This window comes from Phaseolus vulgaris, chromosome 11 (genome assembly GCF_051622355.1).
Source record: "Phaseolus vulgaris cultivar YP4 chromosome 11, ASM5162235v1, whole genome shotgun sequence".
Lineage (NCBI taxonomy): Eukaryota > Viridiplantae > Streptophyta > Magnoliopsida > Fabales > Fabaceae > Phaseolus > Phaseolus vulgaris.
Genome location: NC_143508.1, coordinates 6052425 through 6078158, shown reverse-complemented (window position 1 = coordinate 6078158; position 25734 = coordinate 6052425). Strand labels below are relative to the sequence as shown.

At 32.5% G+C, this 25734-nt stretch overlaps 5 protein-coding genes across 11 annotated transcripts; 2 read left to right on the top strand and 3 right to left on the bottom strand.

Annotated features, from left to right (window-relative positions):
* Window positions 1-754: 754 nt before the first annotated feature.
* RAD51D (DNA repair RAD51-like protein) lies at window positions 755-9105 on the bottom strand. 6 transcript variants are annotated; one of them, XM_068622929.2, is made up of 10 exons: window positions 8947-9105; window positions 8777-8856; window positions 8556-8671; window positions 8244-8325; window positions 7300-7428; window positions 7111-7221; window positions 6929-7019; window positions 6144-6214; window positions 4038-4187; window positions 755-1045 (listed from the first exon to the last, which is right to left on the bottom strand). In XM_068622929.2, the coding sequence occupies exons 1-10, from the start codon at window positions 9032-9034 to the stop codon at window positions 989-991; spliced, it is 975 nt and encodes a 324-aa protein (XP_068479030.1). In that variant the 5' UTR covers window positions 9035-9105; the 3' UTR covers window positions 755-988. The 6 variants fall into 6 exon arrangements, 5 of the variants coding, with proteins under 5 accessions (XP_068479030.1, XP_068479053.1, XP_068479042.1 ...); XR_011082239.2 differs by lacking the exon at window positions 755-1045 and adding an exon at window positions 2467-3801 and having other exon boundaries at window positions 6144-6315; XM_068622941.2 differs by lacking the exon at window positions 755-1045 and adding an exon at window positions 2467-3801.
* LOC137819188 (dirigent protein 25) lies at window positions 2528-3590 on the top strand. Its single transcript, XM_068622965.2, has one exon. The coding sequence runs from the start codon at window positions 2528-2530 to the stop codon at window positions 3422-3424; it is 897 nt and encodes a 298-aa protein (XP_068479066.2). The 3' UTR covers window positions 3425-3590.
* A 1079-nt stretch (window positions 9106-10184) lies between the features above and the next one.
* LOC137823534 (glutelin type-D 1) lies at window positions 10185-13229 on the bottom strand. The gene is made up of 3 exons (XM_068628724.2): window positions 12852-13229; window positions 11163-11883; window positions 10185-10523 (listed from the first exon to the last, which is right to left on the bottom strand). The coding sequence occupies exons 1-3, from the start codon at window positions 13045-13047 to the stop codon at window positions 10370-10372; spliced, it is 1071 nt and encodes a 356-aa protein (XP_068484825.1). The 5' UTR covers window positions 13048-13229; the 3' UTR covers window positions 10185-10369.
* A 5632-nt stretch (window positions 13230-18861) lies between these two features.
* LOC137832531 (UDP-N-acetylglucosamine (UAA) transporter family) lies at window positions 18862-23929 on the bottom strand. Of its 2 annotated transcripts, none has more exons than XR_016517214.1 (11): window positions 23586-23928; window positions 23107-23220; window positions 22661-22753; window positions 22494-22559; window positions 21223-21321; window positions 20549-20628; window positions 20277-20389; window positions 20038-20126; window positions 19774-19930; window positions 19614-19682; window positions 18862-19445 (listed from the first exon to the last, which is right to left on the bottom strand). XR_016517214.1 is itself a non-coding variant. In XM_068640774.1 (11 exons), the coding sequence occupies exons 1-11, from the start codon at window positions 23715-23717 to the stop codon at window positions 19323-19325; spliced, it is 1065 nt and encodes a 354-aa protein (XP_068496875.1). In that variant the 5' UTR covers window positions 23718-23929; the 3' UTR covers window positions 18862-19322. The 2 variants fall into 2 exon arrangements, 1 of the variants encoding a protein (XP_068496875.1); XM_068640774.1 differs by having other exon boundaries at window positions 19774-19860; window positions 23586-23929.
* Window positions 23930-24020: 91 nt separating this feature from the next.
* Window positions 24021-25531, top strand: LOC137832605 (large ribosomal subunit protein uL23). The gene is made up of 4 exons (XM_068640896.2): window positions 24021-24111; window positions 24191-24237; window positions 24366-24729; window positions 25255-25531. Exons 2-4 carry the CDS (start codon window positions 24225-24227, stop codon window positions 25337-25339), a joined length of 462 nt encoding a protein of 153 aa, XP_068496997.1. The 5' UTR covers window positions 24021-24111; window positions 24191-24224; the 3' UTR covers window positions 25340-25531.
* Window positions 25532-25734: the final 203 nt, after the last annotated feature.

The window sequence follows — 25734 nt, the reverse complement described above, 5'->3', positions numbered from 1 at the left end:
CCGCAGCGGCGCCATATCGTTTCTTTGCAGGTTCTTGAGATAGATCCAGAGGAGGAACGGAGGTGGGAAGCGGCGCGCACGTCGATCCTTTGACGAGGCATTCTCCAGCGCTCCGGTCAACAGGCAGGATCACTATTTATTTATTTGTTTTATTTAATTATATTTAGAAATTTTTTGCATTCTTAATATTTTTTTTATAAAAGTTCTTAACTTTAATAATGAGTTTCAAAATTATGCAATCTACAATTGACTTTCAAATTTCATAACTTAAAGAACTTTTTTTAAAAAAAAAAATACTTTTAAATTATATAATCTAAAATATTTTCTTAAGCCAAAAACATAAGTTTTAAATTTTATAATTTGAAAGTCAAAACAAATTTCAGATTATACAATCTAATTTTTTTATGTAAAAAAAAATATTTTTAAATTAATTAATCCAGAAGTTGAATGTATCTTTTGAATTATAGAATTTAAAAACTTTTCTGTAAAAAAAAAATTTCTGAATTTTTTAATCTAAAAAGCTGACTTTCAATTTTAAACTTTAAACCAAGATGACAGCGAAATTTTTCATATTTATGAGGTGCAAAAGGAAATTCTCTGAATTGAGTATGCAAATTGAAATGATGAGATTTGATTTGAGAATGGTTTGTAAATGGCCCATCAAACTAAGGCAAACAAACAAAATATGATGAAAGAATATAATAACTCAAACAATAAAAGAAGATAAGAAACCGTGATTAACGCAATTAATTTATCAATTAAGATAAAAAAATATAATAAAAATATAATTAATGGTACTTATAGTAATGATAGCCTTAATAACAACAAAAGTAATAGTGAAATGCTACTAATAGGATTTCTTCATGCAAAAAGGACTAGAAACTATCTTCAACCAGAACGCCTTCACTTCTCGGATTGGGCTCTTGACTCTCGGCTAGGGCTCTTTGGATTGGATTTAAGTTTGGCAAGCTTCCAAAGCTATGCTAGATCAACTGTACCTTCCGGGTTCTCCTCTTGGTCTCCTCTCACGGTTGAGTGTGAGTACCTGCAAGGCGCTCCGATGCCAAAATTAGAATCATTTTTATGTAATTATCAGATAAAATTCACTCTACTTACATCTTAGACTGATGCCTATTTATAGTATTTTCTTATTGGACTCTTAACCTACTTAAGCCTTTCTTTTTGTACCCAATATCTTTTTAAACACACACCTATTAATTTGGACCTTGTCATGTTGAATCTTATTACAATAGCCATATTTATTATATATATATATATATATATATATATATATATTAAACCCTAAATTCTAAACATTTAACTTTTTTACGGACTAGACCTTTTGGCAGTACATTCTTTTAGTTAAACATTTAATTTTTTTTATGTATATACTTTTCGACTAGACCTTTCGACAATTCATTCTTTTAGTTATATCTCGACCTAGTTGGTTAAATAAATTTATTGCTGAATGAAAGTATCTAAGTTTTAATATGAATACCAAAATGTTATACTTAGATAAGTATAAACAAAAAAAGGTACATAGTTAACTTGATGGTAAAAGTGAAAAAGAAAAAAATGTATAGATTTTAATTTTTCACTAGAAAACTAATATATTAGCCGCTAATATGTGTAGATTAAGAAAAGGAGAAAAATATGAAATAAAGATAAGTTACATTGATAGTTGAGATGAAGATAAATTCTTAAGGAATGAACTCAAATTATTTTAGGATCGGGATAAAGTAAATATTTATTAAAGAAATAACAATAATACCAAGTGCAACAATAATGACAATAATAATACGCCAATGTAAGATTAATAACAAGAAAAGAAAATTAACCTTAACGATTAATAATAAATTTATTTCTAATTAATTTAATCAAACAAAGTAAAAAGAATAAAGTACAAAAACGAGTTTTACAAGGCAAATAAAATTGCAACAATTTAGTGAGGATGAGATTTGATTATAAAATTAAACAAGTTGAGGCCAAGTCTTATTATTGTGGTTGGGAAACACAACAAAACACTCTAATACCCATTAATAGGAACAATGAAAGAACCATGCTAAACTTTTCTAAATTCCACGATGTAGAAATCAACTCTCATGTTTTACAGTCAATTACATGACGATTCGGTTCTTAACCACCAAATGCTTTATCCAAGAGGATGTCAAAATTATTATTAGGATAACTCACTTTTCTTTTCAAATCATGGGAAACCATCTTTATCCTTTTTTTTTTTGGCTGCGTCAAATTTCTTATGAGAAAGATCCTTTAATGTTTTATTCATTTATAAATCCTTCATGTTTAGTTTGCACTAGCTCCTCCCATCAACTACTCCACACCCATCAACTCCATCACACACGTACGTCTCTCTCTCTCTCTCTCACACACACACATATTATATATATATATATATATATATATATATATATATATATATTTGAACTTGCTTCTCTAATTTACCTATTTATGCATCTCTATCCTCATAACTTTAATTGCATCTCAAGCAAGTTTTAAATCTGTTTCCATGAGTATGAGCATGACAATGCCTCTGAATGCAATGCTTTTGGTAGCACTTACATTCCTTGCAATCACTTCCACTACTTCAACTCGAATCCTGGATGAAGTAGAAGAAACACCACAACAAACTAACACTGCTCAATCCCCCGTTTCATCCATTCTCCCTCCAGTTGTACCTGCATCCCCTGTTGCGGCACCAATAAACGGCGTTGACCAACATCACACACTCTCATTTTTCATGCACGACATTCTCGGAGGTTCCAACCCCTCAGCTCGAGCCGTAACGGGCGTTGTTACCAATCCTGCTCTCAACGCTCAAGTGGCATTCGCTAAGCCAAACGGCGCAAACCTTCCTTTCAACGGTGGCCTTCCCCAGAACAACAACAATGGCGGAATTCTTAACAACAACAACCTTCCCTTCCTCACCGGACTCGGTGATACCACAGGGAACGTCTTCAACAACAATGGCAACAACCTTGTGAACGGTGGGATTGGTTTCCCGGTGACCAACACGAATCAGCTCCCAGAAGGAATGACTCTGCAAAAGGTCATGTTTGGAACAATGATTGTGTTTGACGATGAACTGACGGAAGGACACGAGTTGGGTTCGGGTTTGGTGGGAAAAGCACAAGGCTTTTATATAGCCAGCTCTGTGGATGGAACAAGCCAGTCAATGGCTTTCACTGCTAAGTTTGAAGAGAATGGTTACGTGGACAGTCTCAGCTTCTTTGGTGTCCATCGAACGCAGGTCTCTGAGTCCCACATTGCCATCATTGGAGGAACCGGAAAGTATCTGAACGCAGAGGGGTTTGCCATCATAAAGACTTTTCCGGTTAGCGGTCAGCAACAAAATACTGATGGAGTTGAGACTCTGCTGCAGCTCACTGCATATCTTGCTTATTAGCCTCCTTTCAGCCTCTCTGGATTTCTTGTTTTAAACTTACAATCACTGCAAACATGCTTGAATTTCATGTAATGAATTGACTTTTGAGCATGTTGTGCTTTCAAACCAATGTTTACAAACTACAGTGTTAATGTTAAAACCAATGGCTACGACAACTAAAATGTCAAGGACTACAGACATCAATTCTTCAAGATAATGTCAATACCATACTTAATGTTTGATATATTTCTATTTATCAGAATTGATTTTAATCAAAATGGTTGTAGTTTAACTTGGAATATCACGGTGGGATCAGAATTATAATGAAGCATATAATTTTGAATCAACCGTAATAACAGTCATAAAAACATAGCAGAACTTGCAGCTCTACCAGAAGCCTGAAACAGAATAACAAATTCAGACTGGTTAATTTTTCAGTGGTCAACCCCAAATAATAATAACAAATTGCCCCATCAATTATAGAGATGTGGAGGAATCAAATTCCCACGGGAAAATGGTGCCAGAGTAGAATGCAATCCCAATTAATGAATACCCATAAATAACACAGGACATTAACAAGACATTAACTAACGCATACGACACCATAAAGACATTTTCTGATCAAATGGCATACCATAGATGGATGTTTTAGCATTGAAATATTGCAGACATTGCTTCCACAATCTTGGGAAAACAAAAGCCGTACATGCGGGACACTCTTCCAACTCTCTCCAAGAGCTGGTTTGGAAACACCATCTTCCCCACCCACCACATGATTCGTTACCTTCAAAATTTGTTCCTTAGAAGTGTTATTTGAAGATATATAGGCTCCATTCCTCATTAATTAAAATCACAGCAATTATGTTTGAAATATTCTAAATATAGAATGAGACCAGTCACGAGTCAACCGTTATCTGGCCTTTTCAAAGGCTGTGTCTCTCGCTGCATAAACTTCTCCTCATTATTACATTGTTTAACACACATAACGGTAGTAATTACTGAACATGAATATATAAGAAAATAAATAGGAGAAAAAAGAACAGGACTACACCAAGGATCGATTTTGTGCCCATATTTCTTTACCGTAGTCTTGTTCATTCTTATAAGGTACCACAATATATGCTTTTTTGTTGATGATATTGTTTTGATTGGAAAAAATAAATGGGATGTTGGAGATGAGCTTTGGAAAAGCACGGTTTTTTCATGAACAGAAGACAGTATATAGAATGCAAATCCAGTAAGAGGTGTAACAACCTTAACATGGAGGTAAACCTGGAGAACATACACTATATACATCATATAGGATGACTGAGAAATAGAAGGGAAGTAACCCACAGGATTCAAACAAAATGGATGAAATGGAGAAGTCTCAAGTTTTATTTGTTATGGAAAAAGTACTGCTCAAACTTAAAGGAAACTTTTAGCTCACATCTACAAGACCTGTGACTCTGAGGTTGTATGAAACTAAATAACGTCAATAGCTGCTGATAAAAAAAACTAAAACGTTAATAGCAGTGTTGCCAATTGAGATTTTTCAGCTGCCATTTAATGTTTATACATATTTTTTATTTTACTTGTAAGTTTGGTTTCTACATCCTTCATGCTTTGTTCTGTTTTTAAAAAAGCAGAATAAACTCAATGTAGCAAAGATGAGATCTTAAATTAGAGGAGTGGACATACTAGGCAAGATAGGATTCCACTAGGTAAGATAGGATTAAGAATGAATGAGGGCACTAGGGTAAAGTTGAGTAGCATCTATTCTAGAACAAATGGTAAAGTATCGTTTTAAGTGGTTTAGGTGTGTGTGAAGAAAATTTATAACAGTTCCAATATGGAGTAGACCAGATGCAGAATAGTCCAGCAGCTATATCCTAGACCTACAGAGGGAGATCAAAGCAAACTATAGAAGAAACCGAAACAAATCAAGAATTTTAAAGCAAAAAAATTGTCTACAAACATGATTTAGGACAGAGTATGACATTGTTTAATCCATGTTGGTGATCCCACCTAGTGAGAAAAGTTTTAGCGATTGCTAGAGCTGTCAAAACGGGTCCAAACCCACAAGTCAACCCAGACCATGATGGATTCAGGCGGGCCAGAAATGAATTTTATTTTAGATAGACAATGGGTCAAATATTTTGGATCAAGCCCAGTAACAACCTCGCAAAAACAAATCACCTAATTGCAAAGATAATGATAAATTAAAAATTCAATTCTTTTATTAACTATCTATTATGTGAAAACTTGGAATTGATAGACAAAAGTAATGTTAAAATCTAGAAAACTTGTGACGTTTACGAGGATTGAAAAATGAGTTTGCGTGACATTTTTAATTCTTTAATTCATTATTCATTATGTATCATATGCAATCTTTAATTCTTAATTATGGAGTACCAATTTTTACGTATTAAGTTTTTTTAAATATATAAAAAAAATTAAAAAATATAATTTTTTTATTTTTAAAATAACTAGGTCAAAATTTAGATGGACTGACATGTTTAATCCACCAAACCGTGGTGGGCAAAACCAGGCCAATATTTTTCAGATTATATTGCTAAGTAAGTCAGACCATGACAACCTAGTTATAAGGTGAGGTCAAGGTGGACTGGTCCAACTGCCAGGCGGGCCCATTCTGACAACTATATTACTGGTTGTATATATCATATAGATCACCCCAGAATAATCCTTTTAAATAGTAGGCTTTACTTACAATTATAAGAAAAAGGAAACGAAAACTTACCAATACAGCAATATTATGCTCATGACCTAACTTCTTCAGTAAAAACCCAGCAGATATCATTAAAGCATGTCCTGAAATCACCCATTGCATGTAACAGTTAGTTTATGCACCAGTCAGTATCTGTATTCTGTTCTGTCCAACCTCTTATAATGGAAATTAAGACTCCCATAACCTAGGAAGGGAAAGGAATTGAAAATAGGAAGACATGAAAAATAACTTGACCTCTAATCAATTTGCAGAATGGCTTATGATCCATATAACCGGACTCTTCATTTCAAGAGTCCAGTCAAGTTTATATATCTCTATGAAAAATATATACACTTTCCTAGGAGATATCTAATCTTTTGCTTTTTGGTGTTTCTGAGAAGAACAAAATAGTGACTTAGTGGTTAAACTTTGAAATCAGAATGAAGTACTTGACTTGATACATAGTTCTTAGATAATTCGAGAAGTATGGTTGGAAAAGTATTAATAAAACAAGAAGCCAGCTCTTTAAATTAATTGTTCAAAATTACATAAGATGCACGCCATACTCCTCTGCATCCTTCTTTAAATGTAGAGTAGCAAACACTCTTATTCTCTTAACTCGGGGTAGTTAAAAGCTCATGTTGCTAAGAAAGTATACATAAAGCAGGTAAATTGGATAAAAGGGATAGAATCAGGATGGGAGTTCCTAAAGAATGAAATAGACAGCAACTTGCACAACTCATTAAACTAAAATGGTAAGCAGTGTCATCATCTAAGGTAAACATAGCCAAGAATTTTGTGTGAAAAGTATACCATACCCTGAGGACCACTGCCCCCAAGGATCGGGGTAACCAGTGAAGAGATTGAATCAACAATAAGCAATCGAACATGCTGATTTGATTTCACAATCTGGGCCAGTATAAAGTAGTTGTTTATTTTTTAGAAAGAAATACAAATCGAGTAAGTTGCATCAACTACAAATATTCCAGTCAATGAGAACCTCGGATCTTAAGTTAGTCTTCAGTTGATGCAGCACATCAAACATCTGATAGATGTCAAACACTGAGTAGCAAATTATCCTGTCCAATACTTCTTTGAGCTTATGGGCAGCCTAAAAGACAAATAATTTAAAAACAGCTTTAAGATCATTAAATTAATGAATGGGTCAAAAGTCTCAAGTCAAAATAACCTGATTGTCAGAAGCAGAAGACTGGCCAACAAAACGTGCAATACGGTGAGGTGAAAATGAGTTGCCTGTATCTAAGTATATAACTGAACTCTTATGTTTTGCAACAGTTGAAGCAGTCAATAGGCATGCCTAAAATAAATGAATAAAAGAAAAAGGTAAGTTATATTTTAATTGAACATAATAAACAAAAGAACAGAGATAAAAATTTATAATATCAACCAAATAAGAGATGACACATTAGCAATTGCATCATGTACATGTCAATATTCAGAAGGATATATGTGTGTGCTGTGTAGCTGAGAACCGGGGGCAGCAGAAAGATCATCTACAGGACCAAAGTAAACCATTTTACTTCTATAATTTTATTCTTAATACATCCAGGATAAACCATGGATGAAATCTCCATTTCTGCAAACTCCATAGGGCTTTCCTGCAATGGGGATGACAGGTACCCCCGTTTGATAAACAGGGAAGGAGTAGAGATCAAAATAGTTAACAGCAGAGAACTCAACAAAATATATTTTTTATTTAACATTTTTATATTATATTTTTTTCTCTTTTCTTAGATGAGAAGAGAATGTAATATTTTTTATCTTTTATAGTGACTTTTCCAACAAATGAATTTACAATGATAATAGATGTCAAAAGAAATTATTCCCTTCATATTGTTTGTGCGCATTAATTATTACAGGACAAAATTGAACTAAGACTGCCATTTGTGATATTCTTTGAAATTAATATAAGGCCACATTGTGACAGAAAAATTTTAGGCATTTATAATCTTTTGTGACTTCTTAAAATAAAAACCCATGGGTAAACATCTCACGATAGAGATTAGAAATGGGAATTCCCATCAGAGATGCGCAGGGGAATAGTGTCCATCCCTGCCCCACCCTGTTAACACTCCTACTCAAGCTATGATTTTTTATGGAGTGGGCTATTACCTGTGTCTTTCCAGATGAGGATGACCCAACAAGTTCAGTTAATTGTCCTTCACGTAATCCACCTCCGAGCAATGCATCAATCCTGAGTTACATGGACTCAAGCACTAAGTAATAAGTAGTGCTACTTTTAATAGACAGTCACGCCTTACTAAAACAAATCTAACATCTATTAGAATTCAACGTTATAATCCACAAAAGTTTTCAACCCCAAAGAAAAAACGTGAGCATGAAAAAGGCGTGCAAACACGGTTATTAAATTAACAATGCAAAATGCTAACATAACATCAACACTATACGTTAGGCTGAAAATACCGTTCACAGCCAGTGGACAAAACATGTTTATTCTGCTGAGCGTCTTCCAAGAGCTGCAAACCATTTAGCAACGGTGGATGACGAGCATCTATTATTGAGAGAAGCTGGTTGATTCCCTGAATAATGCATACTCAAAATTATTATTGATTAACCTAATAACAGAATTTACAGAGTATAAAAATAAAATAATTTAAAAAAAACAAAAATTAGGTAACCCTTACCTGCTTAAGTGTTTGTGAAGCACAGTGATTATCCGCCAAGGCAATTAACGCATCAATATCGTGCAGAAGGAAATCTTCAACTGAGAAAGATAGTGGAATTTCGTAAGCAAATTCTGAAAAAAGTGAAGAATGAAATTGGAAAGAAAAGAAATAGGGGAAGAGAAGAGAACCAGAGAAAATGGCGTGTGAAGCACAGAAGCTTTGAAAAATGGAGTCAATGAGAGGATACTCTTTCTCCAGCGATTTCAAGGGTGCCATTTTCTCTAAACCATGTTTCTATTATCTTCTATAAGCCAAAGTCTCGTGTGAAATGTGACAAAAGTTCATAATATAAATAAAAATCGTTATATGTAAATATTTTTTAATACTTAATTTTATTTTAGATTTATAATAATTATTTAAATTGTTATATAAGTTTTTTTGTATTGGTAATTTCTTTTAGAAAAATATTCAAATTCTACATATGTAGACAAAAATAAAAATATAACTCAGCGAAAATGATGAGAGATATATGTTGTATTGGTTTTTTTCTTAAAAAGGAAGTAAACTATAAGTAATATGATTTAGTTATTTACTTCATCTATATTACTGTGTATAAAAACAAAATATTTATTATTGATAATACTTATGACGAGCAAGATATTAAAAAAATATTATTTTCATTTATGTAAATAGTTTTAATGTCAATGTCCTGATTAATATATTATAAATATTTAGACTTTTTCTTATTCAGCTAAAATATTAGAAAAAAATAAAAATATCATTATCAATGTTTTTGGTAATTATTTTAGTAATTACAAGTTATTTCTTATTTTGCTATTTTATAGACTCATTTAAATAAGTTTATCAACTTAACATATTATCTAGTTTTACAATATATATTCAAAAAAATTATAAAAAATATTAATTTTTCTAATACTTTTAATAAAATAATACTTCATTATATTAATTCATTTAAAATACTGTATTAATTAAAACTTAAATAAAATATTATGAAAATTGAAATTAAAGTTTTAAAATATAAAAATTACTAACATAATTAATGTGCACTTAAGAATTTTAAAGAAAGTAAATATTATTTTATTATAAACATAACAATAATAAATATCTATTTTAAAACTAAAAAATGTAAATAATGTCATTTAAAATAATATGGGAGAAGATAAGTGTAATATTTTCTTTAAGTTATTAAAATGATGTTATTTTTTAATTTATCCCTAATATTTTATTAAAAAAATATTCATTGTCATTTTTAATGTTATATTGTTATTTTAATTATTTTGCTGTGTAGGCCAAACTTCTTTTACAAAACATTTGAAATTAATTAAAGAGTCTTATTTAAAAATGTATTTTTAGTCTAAACAAAAAAAATATTTTTAAATTCTAATGACATTCAAATACTGAGATATTTTTCTCTTTTCTAAAGAGTAATAATATGTAAAGACCCTTATAAATATATATCACACATGTATCTTAAAACAATAAGATATATATACTAAATATATACTATATAAAGTAGTCCATTAAAAAGCTCAAAATAATTCAAACAGTTTCAACCATGTAAATATAATATAATGCTGGTTTTGTGCTACTTCAATTTGGAGGAGGGAAGAAAATGGCATCTGCATTCCTCTTTGAACGAAAGAGTTGCTCAAGTTTTGCATCTACATTGAAAGAAGCCTGCAGAACCGTTGGTGAAAGAGCCTTCCATGCCCCAATGCTTCCAGCCAGGTGAGTAAATACAGGACTGTCAAAACAACAATCATAGCCATTTTTTGAGTTAATATGCATTATAGCTTCAAAACTAGCCACAAGCAAAGAGATATGAACAAATAAGTAACTTTTTTAGACACAACTTTTACTTAAAAGCATGAGTTTATTAGGACTCATGATTGTCAAGTTAAGCATGATGATCACTAGTTCACTGCAATTAGCTAACTACCCAGATACCACCAGCTACATCTACAAAAAAATGGACACAGAACTTGGACTATTGTGCTCAACTGTGTTAGTGTTGTTTTCCATTTGAAAATAGAGTTTTAATTTAGTAATTCAGGCAAGGTTGCATTAAGGATCAGCTTATGTAACCAAAATGGACATCCAATTTTGGCTGAAAAAACAATACCAAAAACATGAGAGGAAGGATTTTTTTTTTTCTCTAGAAGAGAATCAACAATGTCAATGGTAATTAATTGTTAATCCTGCTCAACAACAGTTCAGAATAAGATAGAGGAAGGTTCCCAAGTCAAGAGTGGCATATTGACTCAAAAAGTGGTGACTGGTGTGGACAAAAATATTTAAAACCTATTTATGCAGTGGACAGAAGATTAGTGCTTTTTTATCAGATGTTGATGACAAACAACAATGAATAGAAAAGAAAACTCACTTGGGGGTAGTGATGATGGAGAACCACTCCAGGCCATCAGGGTCAGCAATCTTGGACACAACAAAAAACCTTGGCACAATGAACAAATTTCCAGCTTTCACAGTTGTCTCCAGAACCCTACGACCATCCACACCAACAACCTGAGCACGACCACTTCCCCTCACAATGTATGTAACCTGATAAGCAGAATCACAAGAGAATCCTGGAGAACACATTGCATTTCCATCCAACCTCACAAGGTCTGCTCCTAGACCAACCTCACCTACCAAGGGAAGGTTCTTGGTGTTCAACACCACAACCCTTCCTCCATTCTTGATGTCAACATCCAATGGAGCCTCTTCACAGTTCAATGCCATGCCCTTCCTATGTTCCTCTTTAGGCTCAGGAAGGTTGATATTTCCTTCAAGCTTCACAATACCCTTACCCGATTGATTCCCAATAAGGGTTTTCACATCCTTTTCTTCCAAGTCCCAAGCCCTGCCCACAAACTCAGTTGAAAATCCAGTGAAGATTCCATTTGCACCAGTCAGAAAAAAATCAGTGAATTCACCAGTCTTGTGGGCTTTTGAAGTTTCACCCAGGAACAGAACTACCAACTCAGTATCCTCCTTGTTATACCACCATGTCACCACACCAAAAGGGAGTGCCAAAGCATCACCCTTCTTAATTGCAACAACCTTCTCTTCTGCTTCAGGGAGCACAACTCCAGCAACACCACTTCCTGTAGTTCACATTTAAAAATCAACCAATAATCAGAATACTGAATCAGATACAAATTGGAGCCTTTCACTCAATCATTTTTTACTAATCTTAAGAACACCCTACTTGATTAAAAGCTAATCATAAAATTTTATCTTCAGAGTATCATCTCACTCACCTATCTATCGTTGACAAGTAGTACATTATTTGTTGTAGGAAATATAAAATTAGACAATTGTCCAAGATTTTAAAAAATTATCAATAACTTTTTAAAACATAATAAATTAACATATTTAACATGGCAAAAAAAACATACGAATATTATAGATATCATAAATCATAGCAGGCCCAGCATCCTCCAACTAAATTATAACTGTATAATAGTATTATATATTAGTCATTTTTGTAACCATGTAAAAAATTCTGAAAAAACTGCATCTCAGTTTAAGAGAAAAGGCGTCTATAAAATAATGTTCTTTAACTGCAGCATGAAACAAAAACAAAATAGCTACAATTTCAGAACTTTCTCTTAAATGTCATAAATCTAGTCTTCTCCAAAAGTGTGAAGGTCCGTTTTTGCAGCATTTCAAACGGGTTACCAAACATGCTCTTAAGAATCTCAATAATTACTGTGATTGTTAATACGGTGTAGCAGAGACAACACTGCGATCAAAACCGATCTAGTTGATTCTTAATCAGTGTCTGAGGAAATTCGATTCACATGACCCTCAAAATGAAAATCAAATTTAAAACTAAAATATTCTTTAAAAACGTAATGATTGATGGATCATCCAACAAAACATAATGAATATTAACAAGGGGGTATATGCAGAAAAAAATGGTCAGATATCATCATTGAAAAAGAAAGGATCTTTAAAAAGACCATTTTGTGATTTCAAAAGATCATTGGGTGAATTAAGCACATCACAATAAGGGAAGTGAAGGAATGAAAACAGATATGAAAAAAAAGAGAAGGTAATGGAAACTGACCTTGTAAAATGTATGCAACCTTGGACGAATCAGAGTAACGAGGAAGGGCAAAACCATTCTTCTGAAGAGCTAGTTTGGCAGCAGCGATGTTTCCTTCACGCAACATGGGAAGCTCAGAAGGGGACCATGCATAGTAAGACCCACCATTGCCCTCGTACACCTTCTTGGCTAATTGAGGAGAAAGATCAATCTCCATCGCAACACTTCAGAGAAAGGAAGAGAAAAAACAAAGATTTGGCACAAAAGGAACAAGAGTAAATTGAGCAATGGTCACACAGTTTTTGAGTCCCACATCATGTGTATTTATAGCAATCTAAACATCGTGTTTGTTCTTGTTATCTTTTATCAATCATCAATTTTGAAAACTAACATATTCCTAATATTCATCAACTGTAACTAACTTTATCTTCCAGCTTTTATTAATTCGGATGTTTTTTAATGTTTGACATTAATATTGATTCACTAAGATTGTGTCATATAATTAACAGAATTTTTTTAAATATATAGTTAAAGATTTGATATCAGATATATATGAATGGAAAAATATTTGTTGTGAAAGATTATTAAATGGATCACAAAACTTCAAAATATTTATCTTTGGATTTTAATTGAGTGGTACACACCCAAAAAAAATATATATATTGGTAGGTATACGGTAAAGTTGTGATAAAAATATATTTGAATTAGTTTTAAATAAAAAAAGTCATAAGATATAAATATTAAAATTTTTAAAAAATAATACAATTGGATAAAATACAGATTAGACCCATAGAAAATGCATATCTTTTCTGGATGATTAATATTATATAATAACTATTTGTTAAAATTTAATTTTAACTGCTCTCTCACATTGAAAAAACCATTTGATAAAATTGGATTAACATAATAACTAAAGAAAACTTAAAACAGGAATTTTGTTTAGATTTTTTAAATACTTATGTCCGGTTAAAACTAAATTGATTTGATTGAGAAAAAAATTATTCCAATTATATTCAAATTTAATGGATCTCGTGCAATATAAAATGTGCAAATATTAGTTCGTTAATAAAATATAATACCTAATTTTAGCTATAACTATCTCATTAAAAGAATATAAATAACATGTTTTTAACATACTTACATAAATTAAATGATATTTTTTATTTATAGTGTAGCAAAAATGGAAAAAAAATATATCTTTATTTTAAAATGTGATCATTTAAGAAACATTTATTATGTTGAGAGTTCAGAGGTACAGAAATTTGTTGGGAAAACATTTAAATAAGAAAAATCATACTTTAATAATCCTTAGAATTATATATAATTTTTATGTAATGAATTTAAAAAAATAAAAAAATAAATATATATATATATAAAGATAAGTTTAAAATTAAATAATATAAAAAAGTATTAAAATAATAGTATTGAGAGTTGGAATGGTTATATTAAAAATATGAATTCTCAATATATCATTGTCTTTAAATAAAATCAGTTAAACAATAATAAAGTTCGAGAAAAATTATTGATAGAAACTTTTTAATACAAAACAAAATAAATAATAAATTTAAACTTAAATTAAAAGTAAAGTTTCTCCTAAACTTTATCCACTAAATATTACTATTTCTTTTTGCTGTTACTTAATGGGTTGGCAAGTGTTTTAATACAATTTAATATAAATAAAAAAAAATATTTCTTGATAACATTACCACTTATATTAAAAATGTGTAATTATATATTTTAATTCTTCTGAGACCTTCCGTTTTTAAAGACTAATTAAACCTCTACCAATTTGATTTTAGTCACATTAATTTATTCAAGGAGTAAAACATTTTCATACCTACTGTTTTAATCCGCAAAATTTATTCAAACAAAAAATAATATATTATTAATTTTTTTTAGTTTAAGATAAGACTATCAGTTATAATAACTAAATTTATACTATCGTAAAGGTTGACTTCTATTATTATTATTATTATTTTTTTTTATTTTTTTTAAGATAAGAATAAATTAGAATAACAAAATCATCTTGAATTAAAGTAATTATAAAGGTTGATTAATAATAAATAATATTGCTTAGAAATATCTACCCTTAGAACATATGAACCCACATTATTTTGAAAAAAATACTAAGGGAAAAAAATATTGTGAATATTAATTAATATATTACCCATCTTTAAAACTTATAAAATTAAATTTAACAATTTTAGTATTGAAGATTGTTCCTCTACTAATATAATCTTACAATATTCAAAGTCGATGTGAATGAAAATTTATATATATATATATATATATATATATATATTAATTCACTAAAATATCTTTTAAAAATAAAATCGTGATAAAACATAAATTTTTTAAACAAACAACACTTCAGTTACGATAATTGCTCTAATAATATTATTTTTCGAATTTAAAGTCGGATAAATAACATTTTATACAATATAAAATAGATGTAAACTATAAAATCGAGTTGAACTTAAATCCTTCCTAATAACTATTAAAAGGATCAATTGTTTTTCTTCTTTAATCATTAACATTTCTGTCAATTATTGCGAATTGAAAAAAAAGTACAAAATGCATTTTTTTTTTAAATCTCATATATGATTATTACGGGGAAGAATGCAAGATTACAGCAGCTAAAAATGCTACACATGGCAACCCACTTGAAAGTGTTGGTGGAAAATGGTTTTAGCTTTATGTATCTTCTAGAGAAATTAAATATATCAAGTAAGTAATTATACTTCCACAAATCATTGTTATGATTGAACCAACTTTACTTGTTGTTGTGTTGTTCCACGATCCTCTCCAGCTGGAAAAATAATTGCAGGTTTCCTTTTCATAAGAATCCATTTTTCATTTTTATTGATTTACAAAAGATTGTGTTAAAAATAAAATGTAAATTTTAAGTAATCTTTACTCTATTTGATATCTTTCTTTAATCTCATTAGACAATTTTATTTAAAAATGTTTATTTATTTATTTAATAAAATTAATAATTAAACAATTTTTTTATTTAAAATAATTAAATATTTTTAAAAAATATAAAGACTAAATTTATTTTTTAATATTATGTTTACAAAATTATATATATATATATGTATGAATTGAATTATATTATTATTTTTAATTAGTTATTTATAAAAATTATAAAGTTGTATATATTTTAATGTAATAAAAATGTGTATAGAATTGCGTGTGTTTCTGTTACTATTAAGAATAAAAATTCAAATCATTATTATTTAGTTATTTATTTATATAAATTTATTATTTTTTAAAAATTTCATTCTTTTTTAGTTTTTTAAAGTTATTTTTAATAAATTTTTCTTTGTTTAAAAAGTAGTTTTTAGTGTTCAATTATTTAATCAGCTAAGAATCTTATCGTATTATAGTTTGTTTCTAGTATTCTGATTATTTAAGTAATGTAATCTAAAATTTATAAAGATTTTGAGTTAATTTTTTTTTCTCCAATATTATTGTTTGGAAAGCAATAGGTAAGAAGAGTGGAAGAGAGACTATAAAACTATTTTAAGATGGTGTTCCTCGTCTTGGGATAGTAACGGTAGTGGAGTTGGATTTGTTGTGGCAAGTTATGACAAGGTAGAAAAATGATTTTGTGTACCTTTGTAGAGAGGTGGCACGTAAAAATAAATTATTTTCATCTGTTTGTAGATGAGTTGACCATAACATTGGATGATGTGTCGAATTTGTTGCACCTCCCTTATCGAACAATTATACACATACTCGAGCTTAGATGCAATTGCGACGACTGATTTGCTTGTTGATTCACTTCGCGTAGATCGGGGACTAACAACTACTGAGACTCATCATGGGATGGACATGTGTGTCTAAGCTGGTTGAGGGAAGTGTATGAGGACGCATGTACCAAGAGACAATGGACCGTGGTTGCAGGGACATATTTGCTATACCTAGTAGGTTGCACCATCTTTGCAAATAAGAGTGTTACGTCGATTAATGTATCATACTTGGGATTATTTGTAGATTTGAGGCACAATGGGGGATACTCGTGAACAAAAGCTGCTTTGACCCACATGTATGAGCAGTTGGGAGATGGTAGTTATGTGAATACTAGACAGTTAGCTGGGTATGTCACAAAAACTCCATAACCACTCATGCTCTTATAAAAAAACTTAATTATTAACTCTAAAAGCCAAGCAATCGTTTGACAACACAACCTACTCCTCTATCTTGCTCCGCACAGCTAAAATGACCCTCCACAACGCCTCAGATAAATGAAGAAAAAGAACAATGTCAAACCAACCCATCCACGATGCGCTTTTTCAAATAAAAGGTCAATGACAATTTTGGAATTTTAAAAATTGTGAGGGTGCAAGAAGAAAAACGTAAGGGTGCAGGAAAAAACTCCCATTGTTTTACCGATTTTATGTTTGGCAGTTTCTTCATGCACCCCCACAAGGTTGTGCAAAGACAAAACTATCCTCATATAAACAGTACATTTTTTTTTATTCCGGATTATGAAATCCGGTAAATTTTTGGATTGACGCTTCTGGTTAATTTTCAGATTGGCGCATCCGGTAATCTCCCGGATTGATGTTTCCGATAATACATAAATGATAGTGTTAATCCAAAATAAAAAAAATGCAAAACATTCATAATTGAAAAAACCATTATGGATCCGCCAATCCATAATTCAAAATATGCATTCCGGATTCAAAAATCCATAATTAAAAAAAATCATTCCATATTCACTAATCCGTAATAGAAATTAAGATTCCAAATTCAGCAATCTGGAAATCAATAATTTATGCAAACTTTGCTTCCAGAACACCCCCTCATCCGGAATGCAACATGATTCACTTCCGGATTGATGAATCCGTAGCACACTCCCAGATCCCGAAATTGTGGGGGTCAGTTTCGGAATTTACAAAATTGTCGGGGTGAAGGAAGAAAAATGTTGGGGTGCAGGAAGAAACTGCCTTTATGTTTTTTAGTTTATTTGTAAGGCCCACTTTTGGCCTATACAACTCCTATTTTAGGTTTGTCTACAGCATGAATGGCATGAGAACATGTTACCCTAGTTTAGCGTAGCTTATTCTCTTGTTGAAGAACTCTTAGTGGAGTTGTAGCAAAAGCTTAGCATTAGTGCTCTGATTCCTCTATTGTTTCAAGAACAGCAGTAATTTTTCACAACTGAAGAAGGTGTTTAGTTGATCAAATCTTGCACTCATGATCAACAACAACCAACCCTTTTCTCCTTCCGCCAAGCCCTCCTCTTCGTTCGCCATCATTTATTTCTTCCCTCTTCTAACAATTTTCGTCAGCAAAAGTTGCAAGAGTCACCAAAACCCAACCTCACTACGAAATCTAACTTACTATAACCCTCAAAACCTTACTTAACTCCCTCACCTAACATTTTAAACACACCGCCCAACCTAGCCACACAAAACACACCACAACATCCACCTCCAGTTGTTCCACTAACTCAAGACCTCGAGCCCCTCACTGCACCTACTCTTCAAAACCTCCTATAACCCAATACCACCCAACATAACCCAATAACCCTTCAGCCAAAGCTCACACCAGCGACCTAAAACGCACAATCAATTCACTTTGAAGACAAAGTGCTAGACGCAGTGGAGAGTAATGTTACACCACAACCCAACAAACCAAATAGACCAAAATGACAGATTAATCAACCCAAATGGATGGGAGACTTTACAATGTAGATGGGAGACAGATTTATGTTATTTACGTTTGTTTGTAAGACCCACTTTTGGCTGTAGCTTATTCTCTCGCTGTTGAAGAACTCTTTGTGTAGCTATAGCAAAAACCTAACAAATTGTTTCAGAAACTTGATTCAATCAACACTTGAGTAGCTGTAGCAAAAACCTAACAAATTGCTTCAAAAACTTTACTCAATAAGCACTAGAGTAATATCATTTAGTTATATTAATCACATTTTGTTACAAGTGTTCTTTATTAGAATTTTGTAAGACTTGCAAATGTGCTTAGGGTTACATTGACAATAATGTGTCAATTATGATAATGCTCATAATAAAAATATATCTGAATTAGCTATTTGTGTCAACCAAAATCGTCCCTACCTGGTTAAAGTCAAGTCAAAAGGACAAATCTCCTTACATATGGATATAGTCCTGGCAATAAATTAGCACAAATCTTCTGTCTTAACAACACATACACCCCAAAACTAACCAATAAACAAACTTGCTTAAGCAAACACATTGAAAATGTTTCAATTTATAAACATTCTTTTGGCTTTGATCAGAATTATTGATCTCCCCTGTCAAAAAATGAGGGGCTAAGCTCCTATCAACTTCTCCATTGTTATGATTGGGACACCAAATTATGTGTTGTCTGCATATCAAACCACCATCGTATAATGCATTAGCCACGACTTGAAATATTGAATGCGCAGCCTGAATTCAAAACTGAAGCTGCCCTCACACTAGTACAGGTAGTACCACGCCATGTAAGCAAAGGATTCAGCCTCTATCATGGGTTCTCCTTCAAATTATTTGAATTTCCATTTTGTACATTTTCTACAGAAGTGGTTGTTGTCTTTTCCGGTGCTTTCCTAAAGAAGCTTTTTGAATAAATTGCACCAAAGACAATTACCTGACAAATTTACTGGTGTTAATGGGTTTCTCATAAATTCACCAAGCAAATACATTTAGTGTGCGACCTATATCATGGTGGTCCGAAATAAGTGTAAGTGGGGACCAGTTGTAATGTACGTAATGGTTGAAAAAGAAAGAGTGTGGCACAAAAAAAAGTAAGTCTTACAGCTCCAATCCATTGTTCCCAGCTAAGAGGATGGGAAAACCACACACATGATAGCATGATGCTTACCAACTGCAACAATTAGAATAAAGTATGACAAACACTGAGAAAATAAATAATGGAAAGGATAAAGTAAAATTTGACTTTTCTTGGCAATAGTTACCTGTCTAGTTGTCATTATAATAGCAAATGTTAGGGCACCAAATGTGCGAATTGTGTAGGAAATAAAAAATTGACTAGCTGTTGCAACCTGTGGAAGTTGATATTATAACAAGCTTCTTTAGTGAAATGGGAGATGGAGAAGGAGGATTTTTATATTTCTTGTATGGAACGGGGTAAAAGCACAAAAGATTTCACAAGTCAGAAAGGAGAGCAAATTACCAACAGTGTATTGTAAAATTTAAAACAGAAGGCAAAGTTTTCTTACTGTTGAAAGCAATGCAATGTCAAGGAAACAATCCTTATGAAGATACACAAACTCTATTGCTGGTAATAATTGTCCTTGTATGATAAGGCCTAAACAAAAATATCAGATGTCAAATCCAACTATGAAGCTGAAAAAGAAACAAAATCTGAGAGAATAAAAATGGAGACATATAGTCCAAGAAAATTCTGATTGCAGAAAAATAAAAAGTTCAGAATGAAATTTCATCGTCTGTGACCCACCTGTCAGGCTAAGAACACAAGAACACAAAGTGGTATAGAATATCTGATTATGTATCTCCATGTTATAGCCTTTAAACATCTTATCTTGGAAGGTGCTTGTAAAACCATCACACCTATTAGACCAGACAAAAAAAAGAGAGCATGTGAATTGAAGGAAGACTAGCACATGAGTTAATTTGTATGACAAATTAAACACTTAAAACATATAGGCAAGTTGATTTATCCCTAACATGAGAATAATCTGAAAGTGGGATTAAGTTTTGCAGTGATACCCAAGATAACCAATCATTAGCAAAACTCCCCAGACAGTATTTTCCCTTCCTCTACCGTATGGACTTATGTCGGTCCCTGCCTACAATAACAACACAAAAGAATTACATCAGCTCATCACAGAATGGTTCCAGATTATCAAGAATGTTTATTTTGTATCTTCAGCAGCATGATGAATCCAGAGTAAAGCAATATCAGTGACAATGCTTATTCAATGGAAGATAAATACAACATTTGATACAGAAATTATCCAATCAGTTGATATAACTCACACAAGAATATATACAGGTCAGAATTGCAAGTCAAAATGACAATAGCAAGACTGCAGTTAACTACTCGCCTATTTAAATGTGTATCTGTTGTGTGTGTGGAATTTTGGATCCCAAGTTAGGTATCTATACATCATAGGAATATGCGGATTTGCAATTGTCATATGGGACTCAGCAAGTCTGTCCATGCTTTATTTTGCTTTAGTATGTTAAATGTAGAAGAATATGAAAAAAAATTCAGGGTTAGTTAGATCTTCCTGAACTTCGGAACAAAGTATTGCATGTAGCCATCTTAAAAAAGCAAGATTAAATGTATGAATATTCATTGTTGGTTCTAAATAGTAAAGACTAGCATACAAAGAGAATGATGAAAAAGACACAAAAAACTAGGCTCAAAAGATGATTACAGGATATAGGATGAACACTGAGCAGCCAAGGGTTACTATGAAGGCCAGCAAATAGTCAGTTCCTCGATATTTCTTCTGCATTATGACCGTGCCCCAGACCTAAATAATACACATAGGAAAAAAATCAAGTTTCATAACATGGAATGAATAAACCATAGGCATAGAGATTGTACATAAGATTTGTCATCGAAAAAATGAACACGATTGGTTTGGTTGAGTCTAGAACACATGCATGAGGGAAGAAAATAAAAATAATGGCTAGCAGGGTAGGACAATATATTAGACTACCTACAACCCAACAAGTATAAAATGTACATTCACTTTAATAGAACACAAAATCAGTCCTTAGAATAATATTAAAATGGAAATAGAAGTTGCATCTCTTTTCATACATAGGATGCGCTTTTGCATGCAGAAATGATAATCAACTTGATAAAGAAAATCCTTCAGAACTTTCCAAAACTATATTTAGTATTAAGCCTTCGTCTACTTAACCACAATGACTTATATCTATCTCAATCAAAATATAAAAAAAGAAGAGAAAAAGCCTCATCTTAACCAAAATAGTCAACTAAAATATTATAAAATCTACCTAAAAATCATCTTGTCATACATAAAAAAGATGACATGTTTATAACTTCACACCACATTCACCACTCCATTTGAGGATAGACTGCAGCAACTTTAAAACCACCTACTTAATCATTTTCAAAAAAGAAAAGTATAGAGGATATACTGTTTTGCTGGTCATGGTAAATTTGTTAGCAACTACCAAAAGTACCAAACTTCCTTCCTTCTCTCGCCTTCTCTTATAGAGACAAAACAAGTATTTGAAGGTTCAACATTTTGAAAGAATAAAAAAGAAATTCGAAATGTGCCTACCCTAGGTAGAATAAAATTTGTAGGGGAAAAAGTATTAGTGTTTTTCTTGAGAGAAAGAGACAACCAGGCTAATACTTTGACCAATTTGAAAAGAATGTTCAACAAAATTTTAAGACTGAGGATCAGGATTCTACGTCTAAGTTACATATTTTCTTCTTCATGCACTTGTTAGGCTAAAAAATGAAATGGCTACTGGCAATCACAAGTGATTGTGAGCAGATGAGAAAGAAAGAGTGCATGAAAGATTCAGAGTTAAGGAACAACACATTATTATACAATGTAATTATTACTATTCTTCATCAACAGTATCAATGAAGCTTTCAATCAGCCAGTAATCATAAATATAAAAAAAATTATATAATTGAATACGGTATTAATGTTTCCCTTACCATAACTGGTATCATTTTAGCACACTTTGCAAGAGTCTGAACAGGGAAACTAACATATTTGAGGGCCTGGAATAAGAAACACGATACAAAAAAGGGCATTAACGGACAGCCAACAGTAACTATGTAATAACAACTTATAATGAACATACAATGCATTAACAGCTTACCTCATACTGACAACTCGTGGTAAGTATGTTCGACACTGACACAAGGCAGTACTTATAAATGGGGGCAACCGGATCCAAAACTTTGTTACTTGCCTATGAGAAAGATTGAAAACCATAAATTCAAGGAAAATTCTGGCTAAGCAAATGCAGTCACAAGAAAGGCAGGCTGCAATGTCAAGCACAAAGCATGTTTAAATTCTCGTTTGGCATGTTCCAAACTCAGTTTGGAGATAAAACTCAAATTTCTTAACCTGTTTGGTTACTGTTAAAATATAAGTATAAATTGTCTGAAACCAAGTTTCCATACAGCAAAACCGAGGTTCCTTTTGCAAACTTAGTTTGAAAAGTGAAAACCGCTCCAAAATTAAGTTTGCCAGCCTTAATCCAAACACGCATCAAATGTTCGGTAACCATAGTACTTCCCCACATAAAAAGCACTCACTTACCAGTAGAGCCCCAGCCGAAACAGCAGACGTCGTGATGCGGTTGCAGAAAACAAGAAAAAGAGAATATTTGAAGAAGTCCTTGTTCACCCCATAAGGAACTCTCATGATCTTTTCCTGAAAGAAACAAACACACTCACATATATATAATATAACTCACAGTCACAGGACAATAGTAGGATTATCAGAGAGGGTTTTGACATTATCCAACTCCACAAGACAAGAAGGTCCGCGTTAGCTTTAGCCCACATGCCTATAATAGATGCTAGTTTAGTTAATCCATAAACACCCATTCACAAATTGATAAATAAGCAAGAAGTGATATTTAAGATTAAGAAATCAAGAACAAGGAATGATTACAAACTCAATAGGGAAACAATTACAAAACCCACAAATATGTAATTGGAATTAGTTTTAAGCAAGAGAAGAAGATCCTGGGGTTCTACCAAAATCAACAGAGACGAAAAGTTTGAGTTATAGACCTGCAAAACGCCATAGGTAACGAGGGTGACCATGATTCCGGAGACCGCAAATGTGACTTTCACCAACTTGTTCTCTCTCCAATTCGAATCACCCGCGGAAGAAGAAACAGAAGCAGAGGTTATTTCCGCCATGTCCGAAACACAAGCACCGCACTGACATAGAACACGACCAAAAACGACGTCGGATTCGAGTTAGCTCGCCTCTGACTCAGAGCTCGGGTTGCTCTGCCGCACTCTTCTCTTCTGTTGTTTCATGCGAGAAAAAGGAATTGGTCCGCCACGTCAGCGTTCACCATTCTCGGAAGACAGCAACTGCACTCGCATTTTCACTCTTGACTGAAAATGGGCCAGTCAACACTCCTAACGGATTTTAAAAACTAGGCCCAATAACGCTAAAAATGGGCCTGTCCAAACATGGTCCATTTTCACACATGGATAAGGATATTTTGGTCATTTCGTTACATTTCGTATATAAACTCCATAAACCAAGACGTAAACCCTAGAGCCGGTTTCTTCCTCTGCGCAGGTTTGTGTCTGTGCATCGTTACTCTTTGCTAATTTGCTTAATTTCATGCTGTTTACGATTTCTGGTTTTTGAATTTCAGGAATTAGGAATATTTGACAGGTAGAGTTTCTTCAATGGCTCCTAAAGGTATGTTCGTGTTCCTCACTCCGCTTTTTTCAATTTTCATTTCAACGATTAGGGGAACGAAATTTAAGTTGGTTTTGCTTTTGTTGTTTGTGATTTTAATGGTTTTCTTTGTGTGTGTTTATGTATAGCTGATAGTTCTAAGAAGGGTGATCCAAAGGCACAGGCCTTGAAAACTGCTAAGGCAGTTAAGTCTGGTCCTACCTTTAAGAAGAAGGGGAAGAAGACCCGAAATTCTGTGACTTTCCACAGGCCGAAGACATTGAAGAAGGACAGGAGTCCTAAGTACCCTCGCATTAGTGCACCACCAAGGAACAAGCTTGACCATTATCAGATCCTGAAGTTCCCTCTTACCACTGAGTCTGCTATGAAGAAGATTGAGGACAACAACACTTTGGTTTTCATTGTTGACCTTCGTGCAGACAAGAAGAAGATCAAGGATGCAGTAAAGAAAATGTATGACATCCAGGCCAAGAAAGTTAACACCTTGATCAGGTAAGCATTTATGCAATGATTAATTGGTTTTGATAGTAATAGTTTGATAACTTGCTATTGGTAATGGATTTGGTAGTGTAGTGAATTTCCTATTAATTTAGTGGCATAGCATGCTGGGTTGGTGTACTACCCTGTTGAAAACTCTTTTATGTTCATACATTATGCCTAGTATAATTTCCAGTCCTGTTTGTAGGCTTCTTTTATGTCTTTAATTACAGTTGTGAGCATTGCTACCGATTTGGTGCAGTGTTAATATTAATGAGTTAATAATGTGGAGAACTGATTATAGGATTAATAATTTCATTTGTGGGATGTGGAAATAATTCTTGGGCATGAATATACTTTTTCAATTTGTATTGCTAGTTAATAAGGAATTCTTTGTTTCCATATGAGAATGTAGGATTGTGTATTATTTGGAATGCATTTGAGATGCCCGTTTAAAGTGAACTTGTGTAAATGTGTTTAGCTTTAGTTCAATATATAAGGTATTTCTGCTGCAATTTCTGAATTTCAATTCTGTTGCAGGCCTGATGGTACCAAGAAGGCTTATGTCAGGTTGACCCCTGATTACGATGCATTGGATGTGGCAAACAAGATCGGCATTATCTAAGATAGCACCTGGGTTTTATTAAATGTTAGGCAGTTCTATGGTGATTCTTGATGGTAACTTTTCAAAAAATGATAGGTTCTATATTTTGGGTTTTATTATTTTGTATCTTTTGGTTCAGAAGACACTAAACAGACATCGTGTTTCAATTTTGTCTCTTAAATTGATGATTAAAATGAGCATGTTAAAAGTTTATATTTTTTAGTGATTAGGCGACTCGTTGAATGAGGTTAATGAGTGTATGTGTACTGAAGCTGGTGGACTGCTTGGCACTAACGAAATTGTAGAGTGCAGAATCCGGTGTGACTATATGAAAGAATTTGCGCAATAACTGTAGCCAACCTACAAAGGATATTAGCTTATACTTAATTTGTATGCTAATTGAATTCAGCAATAGT